Raw genomic sequence first — 13,639 nt, forward strand, 5'->3', positions numbered from 1 at the left:
TTTTGAACTGGATCAGGGCGTGGCTTAGTGGTAGGAAGCAGAGTGCAAATCAATGGTAAAAAATCTGAATGTAGCAGTGTTACGAGTGGAGTCCCACAAGGGTCGGTGCTGGGTCTCTGCTTTTTATTATTTACATAAATGACTTGCCTTATGATGACAGGCTGAAGCATTTAAATCTACTCTCTCTAGAAAGGCGAAGGCTGCGAGGAGACTTGATCGAAGTCTATAAATGGATGAAGGGTTTTAATAAAGGGGATGTCAATAAGATTTTGATAGTAAAAGAGCCAGGTAGGACGCGTAGCAATGGTTTTAAGCTAGACAAATTCAGATTCAACAAAGACATAGGTAATAATTGGTTCACCAATAGAGTGGCAGATGAATGTAACAGGCTTGGGAGCCATGTTGTGGGTGCCATTACCATAGATACATTCAAGAAGAGGTTAGATAAAGCCATGGATGGTGAGGTAAGGTGGGGTTGAGTGTACAGGAGCTGACTTGTATAGGCCAACCGGCCTCTTGCAGACTCCTTACGTTCTTATGTTCTTATATAGTTCTCTTTTCCTTCCTATTTCAGTTTTTAGCCTGCCTGTCATCCATCGCAGGTAATTACCTGTTGACCTGACTTCCCTGTGAGGTATAACTGTTTTTGCCCTAGTTTAATCTCCCTGACCAGACTATTGTACTCACCCTACACGCTACTGACCTGACTAGTAACCTCACCAGAGATTAACGCCCCTCCCTGCTCTGGGTCCTGACCTACTTCTGATCTTACTCCCCTAAGCCTTTGCAGCTGCTTTCTTATCCCCTCGTAGTCCGCCTTCCTGAAGTCAGGTATTAATGTGTTGTTACTGCTGACTCTATCCTCCCATTTAATGTTAAATCTAATTTCCTTATGATCACTGTTACCTAATGAATCCCCAACTTCAATGTTGCTTACTATGTCCTCTCTATTAATTAACAACAAATCCAAAATATTTTCTTCCCTCGTTGGTGTTCTAATTAACTGCTTAAGTTAAGGAAAGTATCCTGTATCACATCTAACAAATCCTGTGGCTCTTGGTCTCCGGATAAAGTATCCCACTCTATGTTCCAATAACTGAAATCCCCAATTACACACACATTTCTATATCTTGACGCCCTACTTATTTCCTGTAAAAGGGGTTGGTTACTGTCCCTGGTAAGGTTGGGCGGTCTGTAAAGTACTCCGATGACAAACTTTTCCTTCCTGCCTATTGTTTCTACCCAGAGGGATTCTGTATTGCTAACTACCTTGATTGAGTTATTAATGACACATTTAAGATTGTCCCTGACGAAGAGTGCGACCCCACCTATCCTGCCTATTCGATCTTGGTGGAATAACTTATACCCTTCAATCTCTAATTCTGGGAGAAAGTGTCTGTCTGCAGTGTTTATCCATGACTCTGTGATAGCTATCATATCAAATTTCTCTACGCACGCCTTTCCCCTCAATAAATCTATTTTTTTCCTAATACTTCTACTGTTTGTATAGTACACATTTAGACCTACCCCTTGCTTTACCCTGCAGCCGCTATTATTATTACTACATTTAGTGCTCCCACTTGGTATTGCCATCTTAGGCCCCTTCTTACTTACCCTAAAACACCCTGCAGGGCCCCCAATCCACGTTCAAGGGCGTCAGACAAGATTTAAACCCCCTCCTGTGAAAGGTGAACCCCGTCCCTCTGGTATAGGTGGTTCTTGCCAAATAAACGGTCCCAGGCGTCGACAAATGTCCATCCATTGGCTTTGCAATAATCTGCCAACCTCCCTGTAGCGACGCAGAAGCTGCTCGCTACCTAACCTGCCTATGTCTTTCCCTCCCACGCTCAGGCAGACGATGGGTTTGACTCCCTCGCCTGACATGCACGACTCTACCCTATCGCAGACATCCCTGATCCCCGCCCCTGGAAAACACACCCTGGTCCTTCGTTTCCTATCTTTAGCACAGAAGGCCCTATCTAAAAACCTGACCTGGCTATCCCCAACAACCAAAATGTTACCTCTGGGCAGGGATTTGTCAACTGCCCTCCTGCTCCTCCATTACTTCCTCCTCCCTCGGCTCAGAGAGAGCCTGGAAGGAGTTGCGACACTCCATACCCACAGGATACTGTATGTCGTTATTACACTGATGATAGAGTTGCTGCTGCTGCTGCTGCTGCTGTGGTGGTAGTAATAGTAGTAGTAGTAGTAGTAGTAGTAGTAGTAGTAGTAATAGTAGTAGTAGTTTGATAATGGGACTACTGCATGGTTCCTATTTTTATTACTATCACAATTACTTTTCATTTCACTCTATTATATTACTATTAACATTACTCTAGTTGTGGATTATTACTTCTACAATCTTTTCATCATTTATTACTGTTATTATACGTGAGACCAGTGACCACCGTGCTCGAGTGTCGAAGAGGATCTCGTCTGTTCAAATTCCAAAAGAAAGGATGAGAGATTAGTGGGAATCCAGAGGTCTTTGAGATACTTAAAGAGTGGGCGGTCAGGGCAAATGAGGACGTACAGTCGACGCTAGAGAGTAGTGTCACGGTTTTCAGAATGTTTAGCCTGGTAGCGGTATCTGGCAACTATACCACGGTGACGCATTCACTGGCGATGTTAGTGACGTGTTTCAGTGTGTACCGTGGGTGTGTGACCGTGAAATTATAATACTGTATAATATTATATTATATTAAAATATAATGTAGTTAGAAATATACCGGATTACATGAATTCAATTTAGAAATGCGATAATGAATGTCTTCTACATGATGATGACGATGACGAGGTAAAACATATCACAAACAGTCTGAAACACTTTTTCTTATTAGACTTTGAAAATACCGCGTGCAATCCTGTCCTTCACAGAGGCAGGCAGTGACTAATGCTCCTACCATCAAACAGCAAACAGGCTTGAGGGTCTGTTTAACTTGCAGCCTTAATTCCCGTCACTATAAAGCCTCAAAGACAATTCAGATCATCAAAAATCTAAAATTATTTATCCGTGATGATTACGTAATATCAAAGTATAAATACGTGTGTGTGTGTGTGTGTGTGTGTGTGTGTGTGTCGCTGACTTGCTGACCCCTTGTCGCTGATGGACATGTCTCCCGTCCCCTCCCAGCATCTCTCTCTCTCTCTCTCTCTCCTATTTTTTTAAGTATTAAAAATTCTACGTTTCCACAGCCACTGATGTGACAGCTCAACTGCAGTGCCTGCGGACATAAGGGCTTTAATAGAATACCGCTGGTCCAGCCGTCAAGGCCCGCGGTCGACGACGCCATCATGTGAACGTTTATAGCCTATTATTACGTATAAAAAAAATTATAAAGAACAAGATCTCGGCTGTCAGGGATTTTTTTGTTTTTAGTTAAAAGGCATGACAATCTCCCCTAATAAGTGCAATATATTTTTGAATGTATCCTAGTTTGATAAACAACTTAGAATATCTCTTGACTAAATATTTATTAAGCGTTAGCGACGGGCACTTTTGATAAATATCTATCTTAAAATTATGTAGAGTGCACCTGTGACCACCGATCACCACAACAGTACGATTTCGATAGGATATAATAATTTTCATGTCGCGTGGAGGGGTTGCCAGATGTCGCTTTCTGAACGAAACTTACTGGACAGTGTGTCACTACTCTCTATAGCCGACTGTACACGAGGATGATCATGAGGCGTCCAGAAGAGGAGATGAAAGGAGTGCGTGGTGGACGGATGAAATAAAAGAAGCAGTTGAGAATAAAAGAGAGAACACACAAAACTGTGCTAGAGATGAATGTGTCGGGGGAGAGAGAGAGAGAGAGAGAGAGAGAGAGAGAGAGAGAGAGAGAGAGAGAGAGAGAGAGAGAGAGAGAATGAGACCGGAGGCTGATTAAAAACAAAAACAAATAATAAAATGAAAAATAAAACAATAACCTTACCTCGAACACAATGCCACGAAACCCTAAAATGAATGTTGGCAGTTTGACGCTTTAAAAATAATGTTAAAAAATATGTGCACGGACGCTGAGGGGAATAAACCGATGTGTGAATTATCTTTTACGCCCGGAAACAAGGAGAAGGTGAGGAAGGGAAGGGAAGGCAGAGGAAGTATGAGAGAAGGGAAGGGTAGAGAAGGGAAGAGTAAGGAAAGGAAAGGAAGAGCAGCGAAAGGAAGGGAGTAGAAAGAGAAGGTGAGGAAGGGAAGGGAAGGCAGAGAAGGTATGAGAGAGAAGGAAAGGGTAGGGAAGGGAAGAGTAAGGAAAGTAAAGGAAGGGAAGCGAAAGGAAGGGAGTAGAAAGAGAAGGTGAGGAAGGGAAGAGAAGGGAAGGGAAGCGAAGGCAGAGGAAGTATGAAAGAGAAGGGAAGGGTAGGGAAGGGAAGAGTAAGGAAAGAAAAGGAAGTGAAGCGAAAGGAAGGGAGTAGAAAGAGAAGGTGAGGAAGGAAAGAAAAGTGAAGGGAAGGGTAGGGAAGGGAAGAGTAAGAAGGATGAGGTGAAGGATAAGATAAAGAAGGAAAGGGAAGAGGAGAGAAAGATTAATTTAAGAAGGGAAGGCAAGGAAGAGGAAGAAGATAGCAGAGATAAAAAAAAGAGGAAGGGAAGAGAGGTGAAGGGAAGAGAAGAAGAAAAAAAAGTAGAAAAACGATACCTTTCCTCTCCTACAGAATGATGGAAATATGGAAGAGAGAAAGAATGAAGGAAGGAGTGAGGGAATGAAAGACAGACACACATAAGGAAAGAAAGAATGAGGGAATGAAGGAGACACACATAACGAAAGAAAGAATAAAGGAGTAACCAAATGAAGGACAGACGTAAATAACGAAAGACAGAAGTAAGGAATGAAAAAACAACCGAATGAAAGGTAGAAGGAGAAAAAAAGAGAATGCGAGAAAGGAGTTGGAAGAAAAGAATAAAATATGAGAGAAAAGTTAAAGAAGAGAAAGAAAGGAAAAGGGAGAAAGGGAGAAAAAATCAAAAGAGGAGGAAGAAGGATAGAGGAAAAAAGTGAAAGAAACAAAAGAAAAGTTAAGAGAAGAAGAAAAGAGGAGAAAAAGGAAATTACGAAAGAAAAGTAAAAGAAAAAAGAATAATAGTGAGGAAAAAGGAAATGGGGAGAAATAAGGAAAGAGGAATAGAAGGAAAGAAAGACAAAAGAAAAGTAAAGAAAAGAGAAAAGGAAAATACGAAAGAAAATTGAAGAAAAAGATAAATAGGGAAAAGAAAGGAAAAGAGGAGGAAGAAGGCAACAGAAAAGAAGGAAAAAAAAGACAAAAGAAATGTAGAGAGAAAAGGAACAAAGGAGAAACTGAAAATACGAAAGAAAAGTAAAAAAAATAAGGAAAAGAAAGGAAAAGGAGGAGGAAAAAAAGGGAAAAGGACAAAAAAGGAGAAGCTAAGAGAAGAGGAACAAAGGATAACAGGAAAACATGAGAGAAAAGGAAATAAAATAAAATGAAAAAAAGTCAGGCACATCGATTTCTACTTCCATGAAAAAAAAATCTAAAAAAAATCCGTCAAACAATCAAACCGCTTCCAAACCCAAGCTGAAGAAGTGATGATAGAAAAAAGAAAAATGATCAGCTATATCTTTCCGGCCTTCCCCCTCGTTCATTCTTTTCCCTCATGAATTCGTTCTTTCTTCTGTTTGGTCATTCATTCCTTCATTCATTCTTTCGTGCCTTGTTTCTTTCCCCCATTCGTTCACTCACTCATTCATTCATTTTTTTTCTTAAACGTTTCTATCCCCTATTCTTCGACAACAGTCAGCTGTCACCTTCCCCTACACTAAACATCCTCGGTCTATCCTTACCCAAAAATCTCAACTGGAAACTCCACATCTCCTCTCTCACTAAATCAGCTTCCTCGAGGTCTGCATCTTCTTCGTCAGTTGTTCTCCCCCGCACAGATGCTGTCCATATACAGGGGCCTTGTCCGCCCTTGTATGGAGTATGCATCACATGTGTGGGGGGGCTCCACTCACACAGCTCTCCTGGACAAATTAGAGTCTAAGGCCCGTGCCAAGAGCCACGAAGGTTTAGCGACGAAGATCGAAGGGAAGGACAGTGCGTATCTATAGTCACTAGCATTTTTGGAACGAAGGTCTGCGGGAGAGGCGAAGGGAAGGCAAGGTCTACCCCGTGTCTTCCCTCAAACCTTCGAGGAAAAATATGTTTATTTTCCAAATTTGGCGTGGCAAATAGTTGCGGTTCAGCTAAAACAACCTGAGAATTTTTTTTCAATAATTGGAAATTTGTATATTATAGTTGCAGCGAATATGTTTGTCTTGTTTACAACAACAGCACGCGCCTTCAAAGCACAGAGGAACCAGCCAGCAGGCGGGAACCTTCGTGGCTCACATTCTACGACGATCTACGGTTTTTCAAATTATTTCTCATTTTAGTTAAGACATCTGGCTCTGCAAGTGCAAGCAAAGGGTATGAGGTACCCGAAGCGAATGACGTCATTGCCATTGTGTATGGTTCCGGTGCTCTGAGGGTACCCACCTCCTCAGTAGCTTCATGTGCCCGCTTGACAGTGTAGGGGAAGGTCACGTTGTCTCGCTCTCTCTGCTCACCTTTGTTGTAGGCCTACATTCGGGTGCGGCATACCCATGGTTGGTGATACAGGGTGTTGTACATGTCCCTAGGATACTGTTTACGTACTTTTTTAGTGATCACCTGTGCAGTGGATCACAGGACCTGGGAGGCCATACAAGAAGTTTGGAAGCCATCGGATGATAAAAATTTTTATGAAATTTTTTTTTTGAAATTTTTGAACATTTTTCCTATTTTTAGTAACATTTTTCAGTACCTGATTTTCATACCAAAACAATACGTTTTTCAGTTCTTCTTAATGTTAAGTCAAGATACAAAGTTTGAAGTCCCTTCATGTAACTTTATTCCATTAAAACTTTACATTTAATTTTTTTTTTTTCAAAATCGGGTATGATGTACCCATGGTTAGTAGTGGTGTGACTTTTTCTAAGGTTAGTGTTCTAGGGTTAATAATTTACTGCATATAAATAACGATTAATAATGGAAAAAAAAACATGAAATAATAAATAATAACTGTTGAATGCGATGCTAGGCTATTTCAAATATTAGGCTACCCATGTTATTTATACATGCAACATCAAAATTCCTTATGTATAGATACTTGTAGAGTCGTATGTCACTTTATATCCCTTAATGAGATGAAATATGAGTATCTGAAAGGCTATAGATCGTTCGAGTATGATCAAACTATACTGTTTGATATACAAGTTGTTTCTTCGTGTCCTTTATGGTATATTATCGGTGCAAATCTTCTGTTTGCGATTCACATACGATGGTTTGAGGATTTTTTGTATACACAAACATTCAAACGATCTTCACGCAATCACAAACTTACAATGCGCAGGTGCCACATCTACGTTCACGAGTGGACGGACGGAATGAAACGGACAATATTATGGCTGGAATAGCACCATGGAGGTATTATACCTCCATGAATAGCACTGTGTGTTTGTATTTGTGTGCGTGCATTAGATCTGGTAGGTGAAAAGAAGGTTGCAGTGTGTGTATGTGCATTTACCTTCCCGAGTTACTTGTGGTAAGGATTGAAGACACGGTCTGAGGCCGTGCCTTCACTGTTGAAGGGAAGGTACGCGGCTCGACCTTCACGACTCTTGGTACGGGCCTAAGGCTCTTCGTCTCATCAACTCCTCTCCTCATACTGACAGTCTTCTACCTCTTAAATTCCGCCGCCATGTTGCCTCTCTATCTTTTATCGATATTTTCATGCTGACTGCTCTTTTGAACTTGCTAACTGCATTTCCCCCCCCCCCCCCACCCCCTTCCGCGGCCCCGCTGGACTCGACTTTCTACTCTAGCTCATCCCTATACTGTCCAAACCCCTTATGCAAGAATTAACCAACATCTTCACTCATTCATCCCTTACACTGGTAAACTCTGGAACAGACTTGCCTCGTCTGCATTTCCTCCTGTCTATGACTTGACTTCCTTCAACAAGAGTGTATCAAGACACCTTTCCACCCGAAATTGACCTCTCTCTTGGCCACTTTTTACCTGTGTCTGTTGTGGGAGCTGTGAGTAGCGGGCTTTTTATTCAACACTTTTTGTTGCCCTTCAGCCGTCTCCATTGTTGTAAAAACAACGGTAGTAGCAGTAGTGGTAGTAGTTATAGTGGTAGTCGTAGTCGTAGTCGTAGTAGTAGTAGTAGTAGTAGTAGTAGTAGTAGCAGTAGTAGTAGTAGTAGTAGTTGAAAGTGATGTATTGTCCATATTTTCTTCGTTTCTTTCATTTAAAAAACAATCAACAAACAAAAGACGTGCCCAGAGCAACATATTGGAACACACACACACACACACACACACACACACACACACACACAACGTTTCTATCCGTACAATAATTGTTCTTCGGATCGGAACGTTTCAATTCCATGGATGAACACTTGAAGGTTGAAACGGCGGTGTGTGTGTGTGTGTGTGTGTGTGTGTGTGTGTGTGTGAGAGAGAGAGAGAGAGAGAGAGAGAGAGAGAGAGAGAGAGAGTCTCTCTATCTTTGAAGGTCAATCGAAGTAAAATTTTCATTCGGAATGAAAAAAATCCGGCACGTGATTCCCGGAGCTTCGAGCAGTATGGTGTGTGTGTGTGTGTGTGTGTGTGTGTGTGTGTGTTTGGGGGGGGGGTGAGGAGGAGTGGCAAGGGGAGGGGGGAGAAGAGAAAAGGGTATGAGAAGAGGAAGGTGTGAGGTGGAGGGGAGGGGAGGGGGAAGGGGAAGGGGAAGATTATGATCGAGTGACAACTTGCCGGGACACATGAGGGCAGTGAAGGCGGACACACGGACACATGAGGGCAGTGAAGGCGGACACACGGACACATGAGGGCAGTGAAGGCGGACACACGGACACATGAGGGCAGTGAAGGCGGACACACGGACACATGAGGGCAGTGAAGGCGGACACACGGACACAGCCGCCGCAAAGCCCGCTGGCTCACTGCGAGGCCGCCGCCCCGGTGCTTTGATCCTCCCGACGGTCCCTTCAGTGCCGGGGGAGCAGATCAAGGCGCCTCGGTGAGTATGTTCAGTCCACTCCTGACGCAGCGAAGTAACACTCGATGGGGTCGATGGGATTGTTAAGGCTAATGGTTTCCGCACTCACAACTTCTGCAGGAAGGTTGTTCCAATGACGGATGACTCCGTTTGAGAAGAAACTCCTGCCAATGTCTGTACTACATCGCCTCGTATGAATAGGTAGACCGTTGTTCCTGGTTCTTATATTGGTTTATTGTTCAATGAATTTGCAGTGGTGGACGTTGCTGAACATCTTGAGGCACTTTAAGACCTGAATCAAACCTCGTGAGCGTCCCTTTTTCAGCATTAACAGGCTGAGGAGCAAGTAAAGTCTTACCGTTGAGGTATATAAAGTTAACATTACTCTCGGCCTCTTACGCTGGAAGTTTCTCGCTATGAACCCAAGCATAGTGTTGGCTTTGTTATATGCTTCGTTACAGTGCTGTGTGTGTTTCAGGTCCCTGCTGATGGTGGCCTGCAGAGGCTTGCCGTGCTTGTTGTGTGTGTGGTTACTATTCCTGGACCCAAAGTGCGGGGAAGGGAAGGGGAGAGGAGGGACGGCAGTAGGAAGGGAGGGGGAGGGGAGAGAGTGTGGAAGGGGGGAGAGAGAGAGAGAGAGAGAGAGAGAGAGAGAGAGAGAGAGAGAGAGAGAGAGAGAGAGAGAGAGAGAGAGAGAGAGAGAGAGAGAGAGAGAGAGAGAGAGAGGGCAATATGGGAGGTGCAGTTTTTTTGAGGGGTGAGGGAAGGGGAGGAGGGGATGAGGGATGGAAGGGGTGATAAGTGGGGTTGGGGACGGCTTGGGGAGTGGGGGAGTGAGAAGGGGAAAGATGAGGGAGTGGAAACAGGGGAAAAAATTAGTGGATGGGCTGTTGTGGAAAGGTGGAAGCGGTGGAGGAGTGGAAGGGGGAGGAGGAGGGGGAGGAAAATTACAAGGGAGGATAAATGCAGTTGGGGAGAAGAGGAGGAGGAAGGGAAAGACAGGAGGAAGAAGTGAGGGAAGTAAGGAAGAAGGGGAAGACAGGTAAAAACATGGAAACATGGAAACGCAGGCAACAGAAAGCCTATTGGCTCATTACGAGGTTGCCCGCTTTGGTGATTTAATCTTTTTTTTTTTTTTTTGTTTTTTTGGTTTTCCAGGAAGGGAAGAAAGGAAGAAAGGAAAAGCGGGAATGAGGAGAAGGGGAAGTAAGGAGGAAAGGGAAGGGGGAGGGAAGGGAAAAGTAAGAAAGAGCAAGGAAAGTAGAGGAAAAATAAGATAGAAAGGGGACGAGAAGAGGAAGGGAAAGGAAGAAAAAAGAAGGAAGAGAAAATAATTAAAGGGAAGGGAAGGGAAAGGAGGTGAAGGGGAAGGAAGAGAAGCAGGAAAAGAAGGCATGAAAAATTCTGAAAGGAAAGGAGAGGGAAGGAAGAGAGGAAGGGAGAGTGAAGGGAAAGGAAGAGAAGGGAAGAAAGATAAGGGAGAGGAAAATAGGATGGAGAAGCGAGGGGAAGAGAACAGGAAGAAAGGGAAAAGTAAGAAGAAAATAGGGTGAAATGAAAAGGAAGGGAAATGAAGGGGAAAGAACGAAGATAAATGTACAAAAGTGAAGGGAAAGGAAGGGAAGGGAAGGGGGTGGCGTGGCAGACAGTGATGTAGGGTGAAGGGAAGTGAAGGGAGGACCAAGCCATTACCCTCTGCCCACGCCCCTTCACCACGGAGAGGAGGAAGGGAGAAAAGGAAGAATGATGGGGAGAACGCCACTGACGGCTACACGCGGCCTGGAAGGAGAAAATAAAAACAAGAAAAGAAAAAAGAAGAAAGTAGGAAAAACAAAAGGATAAACAGAACGAAGTAGAAGGAAGAAAAAAATAACTGTGAAAATAGAAGAAAAAAATAGAAGGGAGAAACGAGCAATAAATAACAATGAAAAAGAGGAAAGAAATAAAGACAGAAATAAAGAAAATAAATATACTAATGTAGCTCGCCCGCGCACACACACACACACACACACACACACACACACACACAGTTACACACAAATCGTTTTCAGAAACTCTCTCTCTCTCTGGCATTGTTGTTTTATCATTTATACTTCTTCCTTCATCTATACGTCTTTCCATTTTCTCCCATTTTCTCTTCTTCCATTTTCTATACGTCTCCCATCTTCTATACTTCATCATCTATAACTCATCATCTATAACTCAACTACCCACCACCACCAACACCACCAGCATCTTGAATAATACATCTTCTGCCCCTCCCTACTTTCCTTACCTTCCCTTACCTTCATTACTACCTCACTACACACACCACCACCTACACCCCTCTCCCCCCTTTACCCAACTCACAATACCCCTTTCGCATACCCATGACCACCACCACCACTACCCTTCCCTCCCTTCCCTCCTCTTCCCACCTTTATTACCACCCTACTGTTGGCATCTACTATCTCTCCCCCTTCTTCCTTCCCTTGTTCCCTCCTTCCTTCCCTCACCCACCACCACCACCACCACCATAACCTCCCCTTCCTTCCCACCTCCCTTTCTAACCCTACTGCTATTCCTTCTCTCCCTTCTTCCTTCCTCCCTCCCCCAACCACACACACACACACACACACACACACACACACACACACACCGTCTTGTTCCCGAGGTTCGTGACGCGGCACCTCAGCGTCGCCGTCCCGCCCAACAGCGCCGTCACGTTCCCGGAGGCGCGGGTGTCGAACGATGGCGGCTCGGGCGGGGCAGCTGGCGGAGTGGCTGCCGGGGGAGGGGCGGCGTGTGTTCCTCCTGAAGGTGGGGCTGGCGGGGGGCGGGGCTCAGCGGGCGCAAGCTGAGGGGCTGGCCATGACCCCGCCTGGACGCCCGCTGGAAAACCTATGGGAGGGGGGAAGGGGAGTGTTAGCCATTGGGTGGGGGGTGAGTTCATATGGAAAAGAGGAACAAGAAGAGGAGGAGGAGGAAGAATAGATGAAGATGAAGAAGAGGAGGAGACATGTTAAAAGGAGAAAGTTATGATGAAAATATAAAGAAAGCGGGAATATAGGAAGGATTTGAAGAAGGAAGCGTATGAAGGAAGGGGAAGGAAAGGAAGAAGAAATAAGGGAAGGAAGGAAAATACTGTGGCAATGGAAGAGAGAAGAAAGAAAAAAAGAAAAAAGTAGGCTATAGAAGAAAGGGAATAGAAAACATACAAATAAAGGAAGGAAAAGAATATAGCAAGTGGAAGAGAAAAGAAGGAACAAAGTGAAGCAACAGGTTACGAAAGAGCAAAGAAAGAAAGAGGAGGAAGAGGAGGAGGAGGAGGAGGAGGAGGAGAATAAAATAAAAAAAGTGCGATGAAGACAAAGGAACTAAGGAAGAAATAAGCGAAAAGTAAAATTGTGAAGCAAGAAGAATATACAAAAATAAAAGACGTGAGCTGAAATATAGTACAACACGGAACAGGAGGAACACAAAGGAAGAACAAACAACAGCAGACCTGCTGGTCCTTACGAGGTTGTCTGTGACAAGCTACACTAACTATCTAATCAAAGGTGGAAGATGAAGGACAGCAAAGGCGAAGGCTCCTCCCCACCCCCCCATCCCTCCAGCCAAAGCTGGCAGGAAAGGAAAAAGAACCATGCAGCATGGAAAAACTGCATGGAATTTATGTAGGAAAGAGAAAAGAACTACCATTACTGCTACCACTAACCGGGCGATAAAAGCGGACAAGGACACCGGTATTCGAAAGAACTTAACGTTATTACGACAATGAGTAATATCTTAGTTGCTGGTTGGATTCAAAACACTTGTCTAATCTATTCTTGAAGGCCGTAACTGTTGTTCTATCAACGACATCACAAGGTAGAGAGTTCCAAACATTAACAACTCGATTGAAGAAGAAGTGTTTAGCTTCGTGCGACGAGAATCTTTTACCACTTATCTTCAAATTGTGATTTCTTCTTGTTCTATTTGATCGATCAATTGTAATCTTCCGCATTAATATCACTGAATCCTTTGAACATTTTAAACACTTCTATTAGATCGCCTCGCATTCTTCGTTTTGATAGGCTGAATAAATTTACTTCTTTAAGCCTTTGTTCATATGACAAATTTCTCAACCTAGGAATCATCTTTGTTACTCTTCGTTGGACCCGTTCCAGCTCTTCTATGTCTTTTCTGTTGTAGGGAGACCAAAACTGTACACAGTACTCTAGACGGGGTCGAACCAACGAATTATACAGTTTTAATATTACTTTTTCCGATTTATTATTAAAGACTCGTCCGATGAAGCCAACCAATTTGTTTGCAGTTTTAACTACCTCTGAACAATGCTGACCGGGCTTTAAATCGCTTGATATAGTGATTCCAAGATCCTTTTCTTTACTTACTGCAGAAAGTTGTTGGCCATTCATTTCGTACCGAACGCGATTGTTATTTTTTCCGATGTGCAACACTTTACATTTGTCAACGTTAAATTTCATTTGCCATTGATTGGCCCAACGTGCAAGTCGATCTATATCTGATTGTAAAGCTTCTTCGTCGAGTGTCGCAGTTACTTTACTAGCAATTTTTGTGTCATCAGCAAATTTTGATACTT

General features: G+C 43.5%; 1 protein-coding gene across 1 annotated transcript in view; it reads right to left on the reverse strand.

Moving 5' to 3' along the window:
- The window catches only part of LOC127000957 (cell adhesion molecule 2-like), a 36,662-nt gene that overhangs the window by 14,830 nt on the left and 8,193 nt on the right, over positions 1-13,639 (reverse strand). The window contains exon 2 of the mRNA XM_050865133.1: positions 11,693-11,934. Within this exon, the coding sequence (XP_050721090.1) occupies positions 11,693-11,934 (242 nt within the window). The remainder of the gene's footprint in view (positions 1-11,692; positions 11,935-13,639) is intronic.

The sequence above is a fragment of the Eriocheir sinensis genome, chromosome 19, assembly GCF_024679095.1.
Source record: "Eriocheir sinensis breed Jianghai 21 chromosome 19, ASM2467909v1, whole genome shotgun sequence".
NCBI classification, from domain to species: domain Eukaryota; kingdom Metazoa; phylum Arthropoda; class Malacostraca; order Decapoda; family Varunidae; genus Eriocheir; species Eriocheir sinensis.